The sequence below is a fragment of the Lycorma delicatula genome, chromosome 5, assembly GCF_047948215.1.
Source record: "Lycorma delicatula isolate Av1 chromosome 5, ASM4794821v1, whole genome shotgun sequence".
In the NCBI taxonomy this organism is placed as follows: Eukaryota; Metazoa; Arthropoda; class Insecta; order Hemiptera; family Fulgoridae; genus Lycorma; species Lycorma delicatula.
The window spans coordinates 126,627,625-126,644,214 of NC_134459.1; the positions used below are offsets into that span (position 1 = coordinate 126,627,625).

General features: G+C 29.7%; 1 protein-coding gene across 1 annotated transcript in view; it reads left to right on the plus strand.

The window, feature by feature from the left end:
* Window positions 1-13,691, plus strand: part of LOC142325355 (neuronal acetylcholine receptor subunit eat-2-like) — a 40,282-nt gene extending 26,591 nt beyond the window's left edge. Inside the window, exons 8-11 of the mRNA XM_075367015.1 lie at window positions 5,264-5,507; window positions 9,691-9,843; window positions 11,336-11,508; window positions 13,424-13,691. Of these exons, the coding sequence (XP_075223130.1) occupies window positions 5,264-5,507; window positions 9,691-9,843; window positions 11,336-11,508; window positions 13,424-13,576 (723 nt within the window). The 3' untranslated portion in view covers window positions 13,577-13,691. The remainder of the gene's footprint in view (window positions 1-5,263; window positions 5,508-9,690; window positions 9,844-11,335; window positions 11,509-13,423) is intronic.
* Window positions 13,692-16,590: the final 2,899 nt, after the last annotated feature.

A 16,590-nucleotide genomic window follows, 5' to 3' on the forward strand; every position in this document is an offset into this window, starting at 1 on the left:
GAAACCATACTGATATTATTGCTTTAATGAGGTCAATTTTTGTGTTACAATTCATTTTTGAAAGTCATTTTTTGATTATTGTCCAAAGATTTTCAATTGGGTTTAAATCCGGGAAGTTGTCTGGCCACAGAAACACTATTTTAGTGAAAAATTGTTTCACTTTTTTGGCAGTCTGGCATGACGCCAAATCTTGTTGGAATATTCTGTTGCCTTGTGGTAATTTATTTTCAAGTTTTATCACAACGCTTTCCTTCAGAATCTTGATACATCATCACTTTTCAACATACCATCTACTGGAAGTAATGAACAAGGGTCTTCAAATATGAAGCAACCCCGAAACATTTTTTCTGGGAATGTTTTTTGTTGGATACGGATTGTTTTTTCAACTGATTGTTGGATATGTGCCGGTGATGTATTTTCATATGATGTTTTTCTTACAAATGGAACCCTTTGCCCCTGAACATAAAAGTGTAACTTGTAGGAAAAAATAACATTTTTCCAGTCTTTTCTGATATTGTCAGCATATATTTTGGTCCACAAGATTTTTTTTTGCACATTGCTGTTTTTAAAAGCTGCTTTTTAGCTATCCAATGAACTTTCCATCCAACTGCAAGAAGTCGTCTAACAGTTGTCATGTGTAAATCTGTTCCACTGGCTGCTAATTCTTGATTTAAGCTCACAGCAGATAATTTTGGATCAAATTTACCTTTTTCTCATTAATGTCCATTCCTGAGTTGCGGTAGTTTTTCTTTTACAACCAGATTTGCCTTTTCTTTCAGGTGAAAAGGAACCAGTTCCTTTAAATTGTTTTAAAATAATATTCACTGTTCCTAGTCCAACACCACACTCAGAAGCTATTTGTCATTGCTAAATAACCAACGAACCATAGGCACACATTACACGCATGAGTTAAAGAATGGGTGTAGTCAAACAGTGCAGCCATAACTTAGAAATTAACAAAAAAATTCCCAGTGTTCAGATGAATTTCCACAATACTGTAATATATCTCCAGTATATAATAATACTTAATTTCTTGTTATGATGTATAAGGTTTTTGTTTAATAAGTCTTTTTTTCAGTATTAATAAAACTTGCATACAAAATATGTTTTCTTACTTACTGTATTGATCTGTTTCAACAGCTGCATGGTCTCTGAATGACTGATTTTTTTTTTCTGAAGTTTTGGTGTTTGGAACAGAACTAAAATGATTTTTCTTTATTGAAAATTTTAAATGGCATTGACTACAGAGCTATTTTTAGCCAGTTAGAAATGCCATTGCATACAATGAAACTGTAGCCAGTATTTTTGATTATGGTAATCTATGGAATACAGTTTGTTAAAAAAAATGTGGTTTTGACCATTAGTATTTTATCTTTCATACTTCAATTCCCAAAATGCTCCTCCCTGGTTGTTTCAAATGTATTAAAATCACTAGATTGAAAGGAATACAGTTGAACACTTTGTCTATGGTCCTTCTGTGATATTATGCCTGCTGTAAATATTTATTTGGTAACTGTCCATATTTGTTAATTTGTTGCAATATTTGCTACATTTTTACCATGATGATTATATTCATGTTAATTTAAAATTATTACTTAAGCAAAAATAAACAGAATAAAATTTTATAATAACATGTTTTTAAAAATTTACTTCAGTACATTTTCAGTCGTCTCTGCAGCCATCTTCAGTGACTGGTGTTGCTGTTCTTGCAATGGGATTGATAAGCTTATGATGTTAGTTTTTTAATTAGGCTGATACACATTTAGAATGCAGTGTATGAGATTTAAATGTATCTGTTTATTTTGTTTATAGTTTTTTTTTCCTATTCTGCATATATGTTGTAGAATATCAAGATTCTTATCAGTGTTAGTGAATCTATGATTTGTGACTCTGAGATAACTGCTGCTATGGAACGGTTATAAATTCACAACTTAACACACCTGAACATTATGAAATAAAGTAGCATCAACATATAAAACATCCAACAACATACTAAATAAATAAACATATTTCAAATCCCACATATTTTTTAACTGTATTCTAAATGCATGTCTGCTAATTCAAACCAATGAAAGCATTAACATCAATCAGTTCATGCCAGTATGAGAACAACAGTCAGTCACAGATTATGCTTGCAAAGATGACAAAAAATGTTTTGAAATTATTTTAATACAAAATTTGATAAAGTTTGTAGTTACAGAAGTTTGTATTTCAGAATGTTCAATATGTTTTTATCTATTACTGTCTTACTAAATATATTGATAAATAAGTTTGTTTTCCTATTTCTACAGTATTAATGGCTTTGATCAACTTTTAAATATATGAATATATATATATATATAAATATTTTAGAGTTATCCATAAAGTTAAAATGTTGACATACATTAATAATAATTATAATAATAATAATAATAATAATAATAATAATATGGGGATGGAATTTATTGTAGAAAATTAGATTGACAGAGTGACAAATAAAAAGAATGAATGAGAACAGAAGCAAAAATACAATTCAGAGTAAGAAAGTTGATTGTCTGTAATGTATCATGAGAGGAGAAGGATTAATAGTGAATGTAAGGATCAGTAAAACGTACAAAGAAAAGAGATTAATTATTATAAATAATGTAAAATGAAATGGGAGCTCGGAAGAACCCAAGCTGGAAGTAGAAAAGAATGGAAAAAATAATGCTAGGGACCTACTGCATCAAGGCAGATAATCTTATTTTGGTGATGATCCAAAAAGTAAAGAACATTTAGCTGTACTAAATTTAAAACAAGTAACAATTTAAAAGTATTTATATTATACTTTCAACAAATCATTTTTTTTTTTTTACATTGTCACCATTTAAGTTTAAGAACAGCATACAATATATTTTCTATTCTATCATCATGTAAATCCAAAATTAGTTTTGCAAGTCATTCATTGAGAGTCATTCATTTCTTAACTCATCATTGGTTCCAAAATGACTAGTGACTGAAAATTCTTTTAGTTTGGAAAACAAATAAAAATCACTGGAGGCCAGTTCAGGCTGTATGTTAGGTATTTGAATACCTAATTTCTAATTGTTGCAACTGAATACAAGAAATCATGAAATAAAACAATGCTGCTTGACAGTAGGCCACATTATTTGTTTTATATTGCATAACAGCACCAGTTAAGTGTTTTATCAGTTAGCTTATGAGTTTATTGTTATTTCACTTTTTAAAAAAACAAGTAAGGTGCTTTTCCAGTCTCAAAAAAAAGCCCACAATATTTGAATGTACCTTACTTTTTTCAGTTATTAGGAGTTCCTAAATGATACCACTCATTTAACTCACAATATAACTTTCAATAATTTTATGACAGATCCATATCACAGATAATAATAATATGGTTAATAAATTCATTGCCTCGTTGCTTGTATCAGTTGACAAATGTCAAGGCAACTCCCACTCACTCTTTCTTGTTTTCTTCAGACAGCAGTCATGGAACTACTAGTCCAAAATTTTTTGTTCTCAGATATTTTCTAACAGTTTTTGTTAGGTCAATCTTAGGAAATGTGCAGCACAATTAATGGACTGTATTTACTATTGATGAGTATAGATAACTATTGAACAAAATTAATTATTACAGTATTGATCATTATTAATAATTTCTGATAATATTAATATGAAATGCTTATGAGTTTAAAAGTCTAATTTTTGCTTTATTTCTTCAGTTACAAGTGAAGGCCAAGTCATCTTGAGTAAACTTTTTTATGAAAATTCTATTTTCCTTCATTTAACATGATTAACATGAGTACCATTGTCTAACACTTGTTTCATCACTGTTACCATACTCAATGATTCTTTGCCTAAAAATCTCTACAACCATTTTGTTGTACTTAAAAACTGAATCATACTTTAAATTTCACATTTGGTAAGTTTCTGTATTATTTGCATTTTAAATTGTCAGAAAAATAGTAATAAATTATTTACAGATATGAAACTTGACTCAAACTGGCTAATAAAACAGTCAACTAGCTAGCTGGCTTTGCTTTGTTGCTTTGTTGTTGATGGTAACCTGCACTGGCACATGCAAACAGTTGCATGTGCAAACAATCTTTACTTTGAATGATCCTTGTATGAGTACATACAAGTGTATGGCATTACAAGAAATGGTATAATTGACTACTATCTCCCTAAATTACTATGATAGTAAGTGAAAGACCAAAAATTGCATGTTGAAAAAGTGCAGTACTTAGTTCAAAATTGCGGAAAACCTCCCACTGAAACTTATATGACATCAGAATTCATTAAACATATGTAAATTGCTATTTGTATAGTTAATACTATTAGCACTTTGTTCCATTTAATATAGTACAGTTATGCATTAAGTAGAATTTTTTGATTCATAGAATAAAATTTGAACACCAAATCATGATTTAAGATTTTATAATGTAAGAACTGAGTGCATTATCAATATTTTTAAAAGAAAATTTTGATTGGTCATTCCAGAAGGAGTTACATGAACTGAAATAAATGGTATATGATAGGTTAGTGTGTCTGGAGTGGTATACATGCTTTTAACTATTTACTCATCTTCCCAGAACACGCCTGTACTGTACCTGTAAACCTTCAGAACCATTTAATTATATAAAATAACAAATAAATTGATGAATAATCATTACTATTATAATGTTTCTTTTTTGTTTTAATATTGTAAAGTATTATTTTTATAGTACCACCTACAAATTATAATTTCTTTTTTGTTAGAAGGATTTGAAATAAAAATTGAGCTGAGTAGCTGGAGTGTATTATCTACATGTATAGTAATAAAACTGCTTTCTCAAAATTTTTGTTCATGTGGTCAGTAGTAAAGATTATGCAAAAAATTAATGACAAACTGAACTAAATTTACTAATAAAACATTTTATATATATATATATATATATATATATATATATATATATATCACATTTTTCAATGTTACATGATTGTAATAATAATCATAGTATTTTCTTCTTATTAGAAAACATTATAAATATCCTCTTCAAAGTATAAATTTAGATCAGTCTATCATTAAAAATGAATTTGTGTTTATACAGTTTAGTAATAGTATGTTCAAATAGAAGTTTGAAAAAAGTCAAGATCTTATTAGATTCAACTTACTAATTTTAAAAAGTGACATTTCCTATATATTTCAATTTAGTTTCCTTTAAAAAATAGCTTTATTCAATTATTTAAAATTTTAATTTCTTCTTTTATTTTGCAAACAAGTTAGTAACATTAATTTTTTTTGCAGCTCTCAAATCATAAGACAGCATCCGAATGGAATTTATTGTCTATAGACATGAAAACAACAGGGCTTAGCATACCGTGGTTTAATTATAATAATAATGATGATGATGATGATGATAATGATGGTATACCAACTGATGGAGATTTAACTAGCATCCTACTACCAACTGACACAACTATGATCATAAAAATAACTCTGAAACGTGTTTCAAATATTTATAATTACATTTTTCTTGTACCACTCATAGGTATTAAAAACTCGCAATTTTATTTTTTTTTTACTTAATTTAGTTTAGTATGTATATATTTAATTGATTAACATCAAATTCATTCATTAAAGTCATTTTAAAACAACAGAAATTGTTTGTTGATCATCTTCTCCCAAAAATGGTAGGAGAAGAGTAGAAGACAAGATGCATACAGTAAATCCATACATGGTGGTAGCTTGACTTGGTAGGAGCAGGATATATATAGGGTCAGTCAAATATAAACTGGAATTTTGTCTTAACTACTTATGTATCAACATGACTGAACTAACATAGAGGGAAATTGTCAGTGGAAATCTGGGAAAGAGATGGATGCTTCAGCTACCTCACAATTCATGTCTCTCTGATCAGTAGTGTCACATCAAACCAAGAGGTTCCATCATCGGTTTCACAATATATTATCATGAAGTTTGTCATGAATGATACTGCCAAATCGTCTGAAATTTTGATTAGACTGTGGGTGTAACTTGGGGATATGACTTGGTCAAATACACAGATCTCCAACTGGGGCAGCAAATTTAAAGGAGGATGTGAAGCTGTAGAAAATGAGAGCCACCATAGGATTAAAAAAAACTAGTAACAACATTTGGTCAATCTGTGACCTCACAAAAGACAACCAGCACCTTATGATTAATGACATTGCTTCAGAAGTTAATATCAATCATGGAAGAACCAATTCCATTATAAAAAGGCCTTGAGTTCCACAAATTCTGTTCAAGATGGGTTCAAGATTTTTTATCCAAATTCAGAAACAAGTCCAACAAGAATGCCCAAGGGTCCTGATTCAGTTTTAACAAGAGGAAATAATTTTTTACATCAAATATTCACATGTAATTAGATATGCTTACATCACTACACAGTCTTGTCAAAATTAGCAAGTATGATGTGGCATTGGAGTGAAAAGCCTTGCCCTGTAAAGCCAAAAACCCGCTGATCAGTTATAAAAGCCCTGGAAACCATCTTTTGGTGCAAGGTGTATTGCTCATCGATTTTCTCCACAAATGTCGTAGTGTGAATTCTATTTACTGCTGCCAACACTTTTTTCTTTTTTTTCCTGTTTAGCCTTCGGAATCATCATCAGTTATTACTTCAGAGGTTGAATGAGGATGATACGCATAAGTGTAAGTGAAGTGTAGTCTTGTACATTTTCAGGTCGACCATTTCTGAGATGTGTGATTGATTTAAACCCAACTACCAAAGAACCCCGACAACCATGATCTAGTATTCAAATCTGTATAAAAATAACTGCTTTACTAGGATTTGAAAGTTGGAATGGAACTCTCGACCTCGAGATCAGTTGATTTGCGAAGATGCATTCACCACCAACTCGCTGGGTCTACTGCTGCCAACACTTGGACAAAGTGAAAGATGTGTACAGGAACAATAGATGCTGTCAGCCAGTTAGAGGTGTAATTCTCCTTCACAACAACACCTGACCTCACAAAGCCTTTAGCACTCTGGATAGAGAATAGAATTTACTGGGAAACCTTAGTACATTCATTCTTAGTACAGTTCAAAAATAAATCAACCTCCTATGATTTAAATAAACCAACCTCCTTTAAATAAATCAACCTCCTTTGATTTTTTTTTATTTGGACTATTGAAGAAGGCACTGAAAGTACATTATATTTAGTCGGACAACAAACTAGAGAAGCTCATGCGCATTTGGCTCATGACAAGTCCTCAAATTTTTTATGAAGAAAGGATCCACAAGCTTCCTATACATTGGGGAAAATGTGCAGAATTTCAGGAAGACTATGAAGAAAAGCAATGAAAAATATTTTTGTACTTTTATCCTGCACTAATAAATTTAAAAAACAAAAGTCCAGTTTATATTTGACAAGAGGCAGGGTGCCCCATATAAAACGCAATCCATCAATCACTCATCCATGAAATTTCAAAAGTCAAGCTTACTCCCCTACTCGTTACTGAAATGGACTCGTCCAACATCTGAAATCGCGGCGACGCAGTAGAACACTACCGATAGTAACAACAATGCAATCATAACGTTCAGTGTATTTCTAGAGACAAGATGGTATTTTCGCTAGATGAACGTGTTTTCATTGTTGAGTCGTACTTCAGTACTAAATCAGTGGTTGCAGTGCAAGATTTGTTTCGCAATAGGTACCCAGATAAACCAGCTCATAACAAAACATCAGTATTAAGGTTAGTCGCAAAATTTAGAGAGACTGTTTCTGTTAATAATAAGGAACACAAAAGATCTGCGTCAGTGTTGAATACAGATACAGTCACTGAAATCAAATACCGATTACTCGCCTCGCCAAATAAATCGATCAAACGTTTGTCTGCTGAAATTAATTTGTCTAAATCAACTGTTCATCGGGCGACCAAACAATTACAATTACGACCTTATCGCATTCAAACGGTTCATCGACTTCTTGAGCCCGACAAAGAAAAAACGGCTACAATATTGTCAATGGTTCCATCGATTTCTGCGTGAGAGAATTAATGTTATGGATTCGTTATTTTTTACAGATGAAGCACGGTTTCATTTGGATGGCTACGTAAACAGCCAAAACAGTAGAATTTGGAGTGCTGAAAATCCCCACGTTTATCACGAAAAACAATTACACCCGCAGAAGTTGGGCGTGTGGTACGCGATATCGCGGAAGAAAATAATTGGTCCTATTTTTTTTCGAGTATACCATCAATGCAGAACGATATCAGGATATTTTATTTCAGTTCATTGCACTCTTGGAAGAGGAAGACAGACACTGCTGGCTACAACATGACGGTGCGACGTCGCACTACGCAGGTTTAACTTCTGATTTCTTTGAGGAATTCTTTGGTTATCGGTCGAGGCTTGTGGCCACCAAGATCTCCAGATTTGACTGCGGCGGATTTTTTTCTATGGGGTTACCTCAAAGAAAAAGCCTACAACAAACCACGAACACTTGAACAATTGAAAGTCAATATTGAACAAGCTGTATTAAATATCCAGCCACAAACTTTGAAAAAAGTTGCAAGAAACGCTGTAAAAAAATTGAAGCTTGTATTCAAGAAGATGGCGGCCACTTCCAACATTTACTCTAAATGTAAGGTAATGGATGGTAATAATAAAAATTACATTGGTTGATGGTCTTCGCTATGTCTTCATTGTCTGTGGCATTGCTGTTGTCCTGTGGTTGGTACCATGTCAACAATGTCGTTGAAATTTAAATCTGATTTATTCCTGTTCAGCCAATCACTTACTTCAGCTTGGTTGATTTCTTCACATCCTGGTATGTTTTTAATTAACTCATGAAGATTTTTATTTTTTTTAAACTAATCTTCAATTAATATCCCATCAATATGTTTGTTTCAACGTTTTAGCAAAGTGGATGACATCACTTGAAGGTGTTACACACCTTCAAGTGATGTCATCAAGTGATGTGATTCAAGTGATGTCATCCACTTTGCTAAAACGTGAAGGTGTTACACACCTTCAAGTGGAAGGTGTTACAAATGAAGTATTTGTATATAAATATTGATTTACTAAAGTAAATTTTTTGTAAATTGGTATCATTCTATTCCTAGACAATCTTTTCTTGGTATTCATAATATGTAGTTAAAGCATTTCATTACTAACTGCCTAAACAAAATTTATATTTAAATATTCTACATTAGAAAATAAAAAAGGGCTTTTAAAAATTGTGTATGTATTCTGCTGTTTAGTATACTCACAAATTTATTCAAATGTAATAGAGAGAACTAAAATTTTGAATCCTCTTAATTATGAAATGTAAATTTCTCTGTTAATTATTTGTAGAAAATTCTGAATATGAATGTGCATTTTAATTTTATTCTTAATTAACTAGATTGTTTTCAAAAGTTAAAACACCAAATATTTAGTGTTTAATTAACTTCTTAATATTGTTTTTCATGTAATACATTATAGTATGTTACATTATATGTTTCTGGATTTTACTGAAGTCTAATTAATTATAATATTAGGAATGGTCAGCCTGAGAATGGGTAAGATTAATTCCTAAACTGTAATTGCATCGCAGCCTATTTATTATGGTTCAGTGTTTTTTCACATAAAAATAGGTTACCAGCACAAATACTCCTGTTGTTTTATTGATGTATTATTTAATAGCAATATTTTTATTTAAAAATTTTTATGCTACCTTAAAACATTTAATGTACATTCATTTTGTTTCAGTTATGGCAAGTATCTGCATCTTAAGTTTTGGATTTTCTCCTCTTGCACCTGCAAAGATTGGAATCCAGTGTATCTGTTTAATATTAGGATCAATGTTTTTAATAATTTTAGATAAGTTACTACCTGCAACAGCTGAACAAGTACCTTTCTTGTGTGAGTAGAAAAAGTATCTTAAATTATGTTATTAAAAAAACTTTGTTGTAATTATTTAAAAAAAAAAAAAATAATAAACAGATTGACAAAAAATTGATCAATAAAGTACACTGGTTTGTATCTGGTACTTTTACCATAGTTTTGGATTAAATATCGATTCCAGTGCTTGGATCACAGTTTTTATGGTTATTTTAGACAAATTAACAAATACAAAGCTGAAAATGTATCACATTTTAGTACATTTTCATATATTTTAATAATGAAATAAATATAATTTTTAAAATGTAATAATAATAGCAATGTTTGTACTTCATTGCTTAAGTTAAAATTGTTACTTTTTTAGCTTATTTTAAGCTCTTCAAAACTTTTGATAATCCTGTACCACTAAAAAGTAATTAATTTAACTTCTAAAAGTTGTTTCTACTTACTGTTGTTTTAATTTACTTATGTTTTGTATTGTTTATAACAATGGATTTTTGCCAGATACTAAAAGAGTAAGATCTCTGTGAGTACGTATTAAATTATTTTTATACAGAGGTGCACTATTTTTTTTTTTTTTTTAATTTTATTTATCTTTTTTTTTATTTATAAAATTGAAAATGCAATAGCACTTACTTATAGTTTAATCTATTTAGTCATTTATAGTTTAGTATTTAGTCATGTTTTATTATTACAAATAATTTTATCCAAAATTTTAATAGTAAATTACTTTTATTGGGGTAAAAATGTTATCCTTATTTTCAAGTTCATTAATGGAATATCTAATTTAATAACCTAAATGACAATTTATTTGAAGTTTAATTTTTTTAAATGGTTTTTCAAGCTTTTCATAGTTTTAAATTTGTTTCATTGTTTTATGTTGGCACTTCTTTGTATTTATTTTTTAAATTAATTTTATTTCTTTAATTGAATACATTATTAATAACTACTGCGTCGTTAGGTGTAGTATTTACTCTACCTACCCATTATTGTACCATTCGTATCCATTCTTTATAGGTAATAAAATAATAATTTTTTTTCAGAAAAATAATTCTGAAAATTTTATCTGTGTAAGCAATGACCATCAAGTATGTTTTTCATAATTTTACTATATGATGTTATTATTTATTTGTAAAAATAAGATATTCTAATCTATAGAATGTAGTTTCAACTGAACCATTGTAGCAAACATTAAATACTATTAAGTTTTTATGACATGCCACTATTTGCAGAACAAATATATCTTGTGGCAGATTAGCCAGTTAATGAATGTAAATTCATTATTAACTTATATTAGCAGAAGGGTTATTTAATTTTCCATAATGTGCATTTAACAAAAGCTGAAGAGAGTCAATTAAAATAATTATTATTTTAGATCCAACAAGATAAAAATAACTGAATAAAGACAACAATCTGTTATGATTTGGAAATCTCATAGAAGTAATAAAATAATGTAAGTTTATATTTTTTTATTAAGGTTTGTCTATTTTACTCTTGGATTTTTTTTTTGCAGTTAGAGCATATAGTGAATCATTAATTATGGTTACAATTTCTACAACCATATCTGTGTGTGCTTTAGCAATTACACGCCAACCTCATTTTGAACCACCACATCAAAGAATTATATACATTCTGAATTCATCTCCATTAAAAACTATGCTGTTTCTGCCTGAATTAAATTTTGATGTGAGTATTCTTCTGCTTTCTACATACAAAGTATATAGATGGTTCAGGATTGCACATTGGAAATAGCAGTAGCTGAATCCATGTTTTATAAACTTAGCCAATAAATCACCTAACTTAAAAAGTGTTTGATAAAGCTCCACTGATATTGTTGGAATTTATTAGTGTGTGATGACATAGTAGTCAGTGCCATTTAAAGTATTAAATAAATGAATTACTTTTTTAAGTGCCTGAAAAACGTTTTTTAGTGGAGAAAAATATGGTAATGCAGTGGTGAACAATTGTGGCTTATAGTGGTTATAGTTGTAGCTTAATGTGGCTTATCATTTCAACAATCTGTGATTCAAGGCTAATAAATTTTTCGTAATTAATATCTGTTTATTAGCTGTCATAACTGAGTGGTTGTAGTTGATTTGATGTGAAACATCAGTAACTTCCAAAAAATATAATCATGCTTAAGAATAGCAAGGCATCCAATGTCAAGCTTACAGGGGAAAGTATAATACAATTTTCTTTGTCCTTCTTCATCAACCCAAATATAATTTTGTACATCAGCATGTTTAAGGTAATCCATATTACACTCAGTCCTATAAATATCCAGTGAATATACATATATATTTCAAATTGAACTTCCATACTGCTTGAAGATATATGTTATTCCAGGTTGATTTGAATCTCTTTATATGGGAGCTTGATTCCTATAACATGAATAAAGTCTGATGAATAGAAATTTGGTCCTGTGATTATTTTTGAGGTAACCATAACTTTTAATATGCTAATCTTAATGCTGCTGTTAATTCTGAAAAATTATGAACATCAAACATGTGATAATAGAGAATTTAATAATTAAAAAATTGTTGTTCACCAATACAGGAAAACTATAATTTTTTTCATTATGAATACTTTCATAAAGTTAGTATAAAAAAAAAAATAAAAATCTATTTATTTTATAAAATGTTGTATTTCCATAAGCCAAATTTTCTGTAAATCAAGTTTTTAGAAAATTCTCTTGAGTAATGTAGATATAGGAATTTCATTACACTGAGAGAAAGTAATTACAAACGGTATCTCTTGTACTTTAGATTTTCTTGATGTTTCAAAGAACAAATAAATCTACGTCATCTTGGCCTCTTATTCAGTAAATTTTGTGAATTATTTATGTCTAATGTATTTGTAATTTACAAAATATATATACTATTAAATATACTAAATTAAATGACAAATAAATAGTATTATATCTTTTAATTCGTATCTATTCTTTCTTCTACTGTTTGTTTAATTTCTTTATTGCTAACTAGCTGACCCAGCAATGCTTCACTATTGCTAGATTTGAGTGATATATATATATATATATATATATATATAGATTAAATGAACACAAATGAAAGTTTGATAAAACATTAAAAAACTGAACATTACGGAACATAAAATTTAATATTTCCTTTTCTCCTATTTCCCTCTTCCAATCTTCACTCCTTCCCCTCTTCCCACCATTCCCTTTTTCCTTATTCCTTTCTTCCCTTTTTTGCAAAAATATTTCTTTTCACGTAATTAATATATATTCTGAATATGAGCTGAATCGCACCATAAATACAAGTTTTCAAAATATTTTAGTGGGTCCATTTTTTGCCAAATTATTTCTTTTCAGGTAACTAATATTTATTCTGAATATGAGCCAAATCAGACCATAAATACAATTTTTGGAAATATCTCACCCCAGCACCATCTAGTGGGTCCAAACCAATTCAGATATCTTTGCAGGCATGCACACAATTCACCAAAATTTCATCGTAATCGGATGAGTGGTATAGGAACACATACGGGACAAACAAACATATATATATATATAATATGTTATATTATTGTTATTCTTATATATAATATTGTAAATTATTATTATTATTTATATATTTTACAGGGATTACAAAAATATGATCAACTGAGTGATGGTGAAGAGTCATCTGATGAAAATGTGTCATTACATTACTGGACATTACTTGCATTTACCTTGGATCGTATAACATTATTTATATCAATTATCTTTATTATCCACATATTCCTCATGTATTAGAATATAAGTGTTTCATACTACATTAGAATCTCAGTTAATTTTCAACTAATTGTAAATAAATAAATTGACATAATCTCACATAATGAAACAATAATCAACTCTGTAAGATAAAATATTTAATTTTTTTATTTCACCACAATGGACCACATTACAACATTTATTTCACTTAACTCTAGTTTCATTACTTCCAATATTCCTTCAAATTTTTAGATTTTTTTTTTAATCTCCCTATACTGTCCACTTCTGAGATCTGTTTTTATCTCAAATTTTTTCTGACTTCTGAGAATCAAGTTAATTCAGTTGTTCTGTTTTTAAAGAATTTGAATATTATCTTTGTCAGTATATTTTGTCCATTCTGGAAAGGTACCTGCAAAATTTAATTTTTCTTTCTTACCAAATTTAAAAGTTTTTCTGTTTTTTTTTTTTGTACGTTTCAAAATTATTTTTTTCTCCAGGTTTTGTTCTCTTTTATGGGTACTTTAAATTTTATTAAAATTCTTCTTCTTTTTTATTTCTTCTATCTCTCCTTTACTTTTAGGTTTAAACATTCCAATACATAGACTTTCTGGTTTAATTACTTTATAATGTCTTATTTTTGTATTTATAGAAAAGCTTTTTTTATTGTAGATCCCTTATTTTACTCTGTACTTTCTACATTTTCCCAATTCTTACATGGATCCATTTTGTTGGATTCTTTCTCCTAAATATTTAAATTTTTGGATACTTTGCATTTTTCCAAGGTTTCCAAAAGTTTAACAGATTTGGTCATGACTTTAGTTTTTTTTAATGGTGGCTTGTAATCCAGCTTTAGTCTGCTACTTCTTTGAGAAGATTAATTTGAATCTCTGCTAATTCAATGCCTTGGATTAGAACTGTCAAATCATCTGCAAAAGCTAAATAGTTGATTTTGATTCCTTTTGTTTTCACTCCTAGAATTAATGGGCAGAATTCTATTCCAAAGTCTTATTATTTTTTTTAAAATCATGTTGAAAAGAACCAGAGATGAGAGTCCATCTCATCTATTCTGATTCTGTTCAGATATTTCATTCATGAACTTAATTTTGGAATAGATATTGGTAAAATGATTTCTTGAATGAATTTTCTGGTTTTAGGATCTATTCCAAATTTTTCTTGTAAGAAAAAAAATTATGTTAAAAAAAATAACACAACATGTTTGATTACATTCTCCTATCCTATCAGTCATGCATATTTAAAGAGTTTCATAAACTTTTAAGATGGCTACTGGATAGAAGAGTTAATAACAGTACTACTAGATATTTTATAAATTAAGAAGGAGCAAATAATCATTTACAAAAGCCCTTTAGAAGTAAAAGTTCCATTATTTTAAAAATGAGTTATTTAATATTTAATTATTTTAAAAAGGTTTTTAATTACTGATTAAAGACCTGTTATTTATTTTTTTTTTGTCATCTACTCTAAAAAGATATTTTGTAATTAACATTTTTAATATTTTTACAGTAGCCAACTAGTTTGATAAATAATTTGTGCCAACAGTAATACCCACTAACACTGTCACCCAAACAAAGGAAATTGAACCAGCAATTATTTTCTGGGCGTGCCTACGGCACGCCTCCTAGCTAGAGGCCCTCCAGACGAGTTGCCCTGGCGGGTGGCGTCGCGGAATGGGATTATTAGGTCTCCAAAATTGATTACCTCTTGTGTAAATTTTTTTTTTGAATGATGGAAATTGATATAACGAAAGTTAAATTAAAAATTTAACTCTAGACGAATCGGTATTTTCCGCTAGTGATAGGTACATTCCGGTGCCCACTTTTTGGTTATAGTTCATTATTTTATGAAGAAAATCATCACATAAGTAAATAAAAAATATGTAAAAAATGTTAAAACACCACTCTTAAATTAAACCACCAAAAGGCAAAAATGATTTTAGGTGGTATTTCAGAATGGATTTGACAACAAGCTTGGATGGTGATATGTAAAATAATGTGAAAGTCATAGATTCAAATTAAAAATTTGATGTTTTTGCCAATTTTTTCTTATGCATGTTTGCATCCTACTGTTTAGCCCATTCATCACCCGCAAGAAAAAATTGGCAAAAACATCAAATTTTTTATTTGAAGCAATGACTTTCACATAATCTTACATATCACCCATCCGAGCTTGTTGTCAAATCAATTCTGAGATTCCGTCCTAAAATTATTTTTTACCGTTTAGTTCGTTTAATTTAAGTGGTGTTTTATTTTAACACCAATTTAAATGGTAAAATTTTCTTTTTTACATATTTTTTTACTTTTTAGTGGATTTACTATAAGAGTGGTTTTAATTTTTTTTTATTTCTCTTTTATTTCCTAATTTTTAGTCTTCATAAGTTTATACGTTACAGCTGCGCTAGCGCACAGGTTTTACCGTATTTAGCAAAAGATCGGATCGGTTCGTCTCACGAATCAAAACATAGGGCTAAACGATTTAATTTCCAGATAAAAAGATTCGATCGATCAAGAGTGTACCCGATCCGTTAAACAGTTAGCATTCGACCTGCTGATACATACGCCGTTTAAATCGCGAAAATTGGACGAGCGGTTGCCGAGATAATACGGTGGCACCCCATCGCACCCCTCCCCAATTTCCAAACGACGCCCCGGGAGCACTTTAAAATACTATCATCCGACGGGTACCAATGGGAACGGATGTGATATCGTTGAGGAGGGTCAAAAAGATTTTTCAGAGCGCTAGGACCGACTGTTTTCAAGATATTTGCGATCTTCGTCCGAAAATTCGGGTCCGATTAAAAAGTATTAAATTTTCCCAAAACTTTGATATATATATATAGTATAGATATATATTCACTATATCGATGTATAACAAGTATGCATCTGGCCACTACGAGAATGTACTAACGAATCGGGATCTTCTGTTAGTGATCGCTATATTCCGGTGCTAAACTAAGGGGGACGCACAAACAAACACACACATACAAATGCCGTTTAGTAGGGTAGGATCTACACATTTAGTTTATAATAGGTGAATGAAAT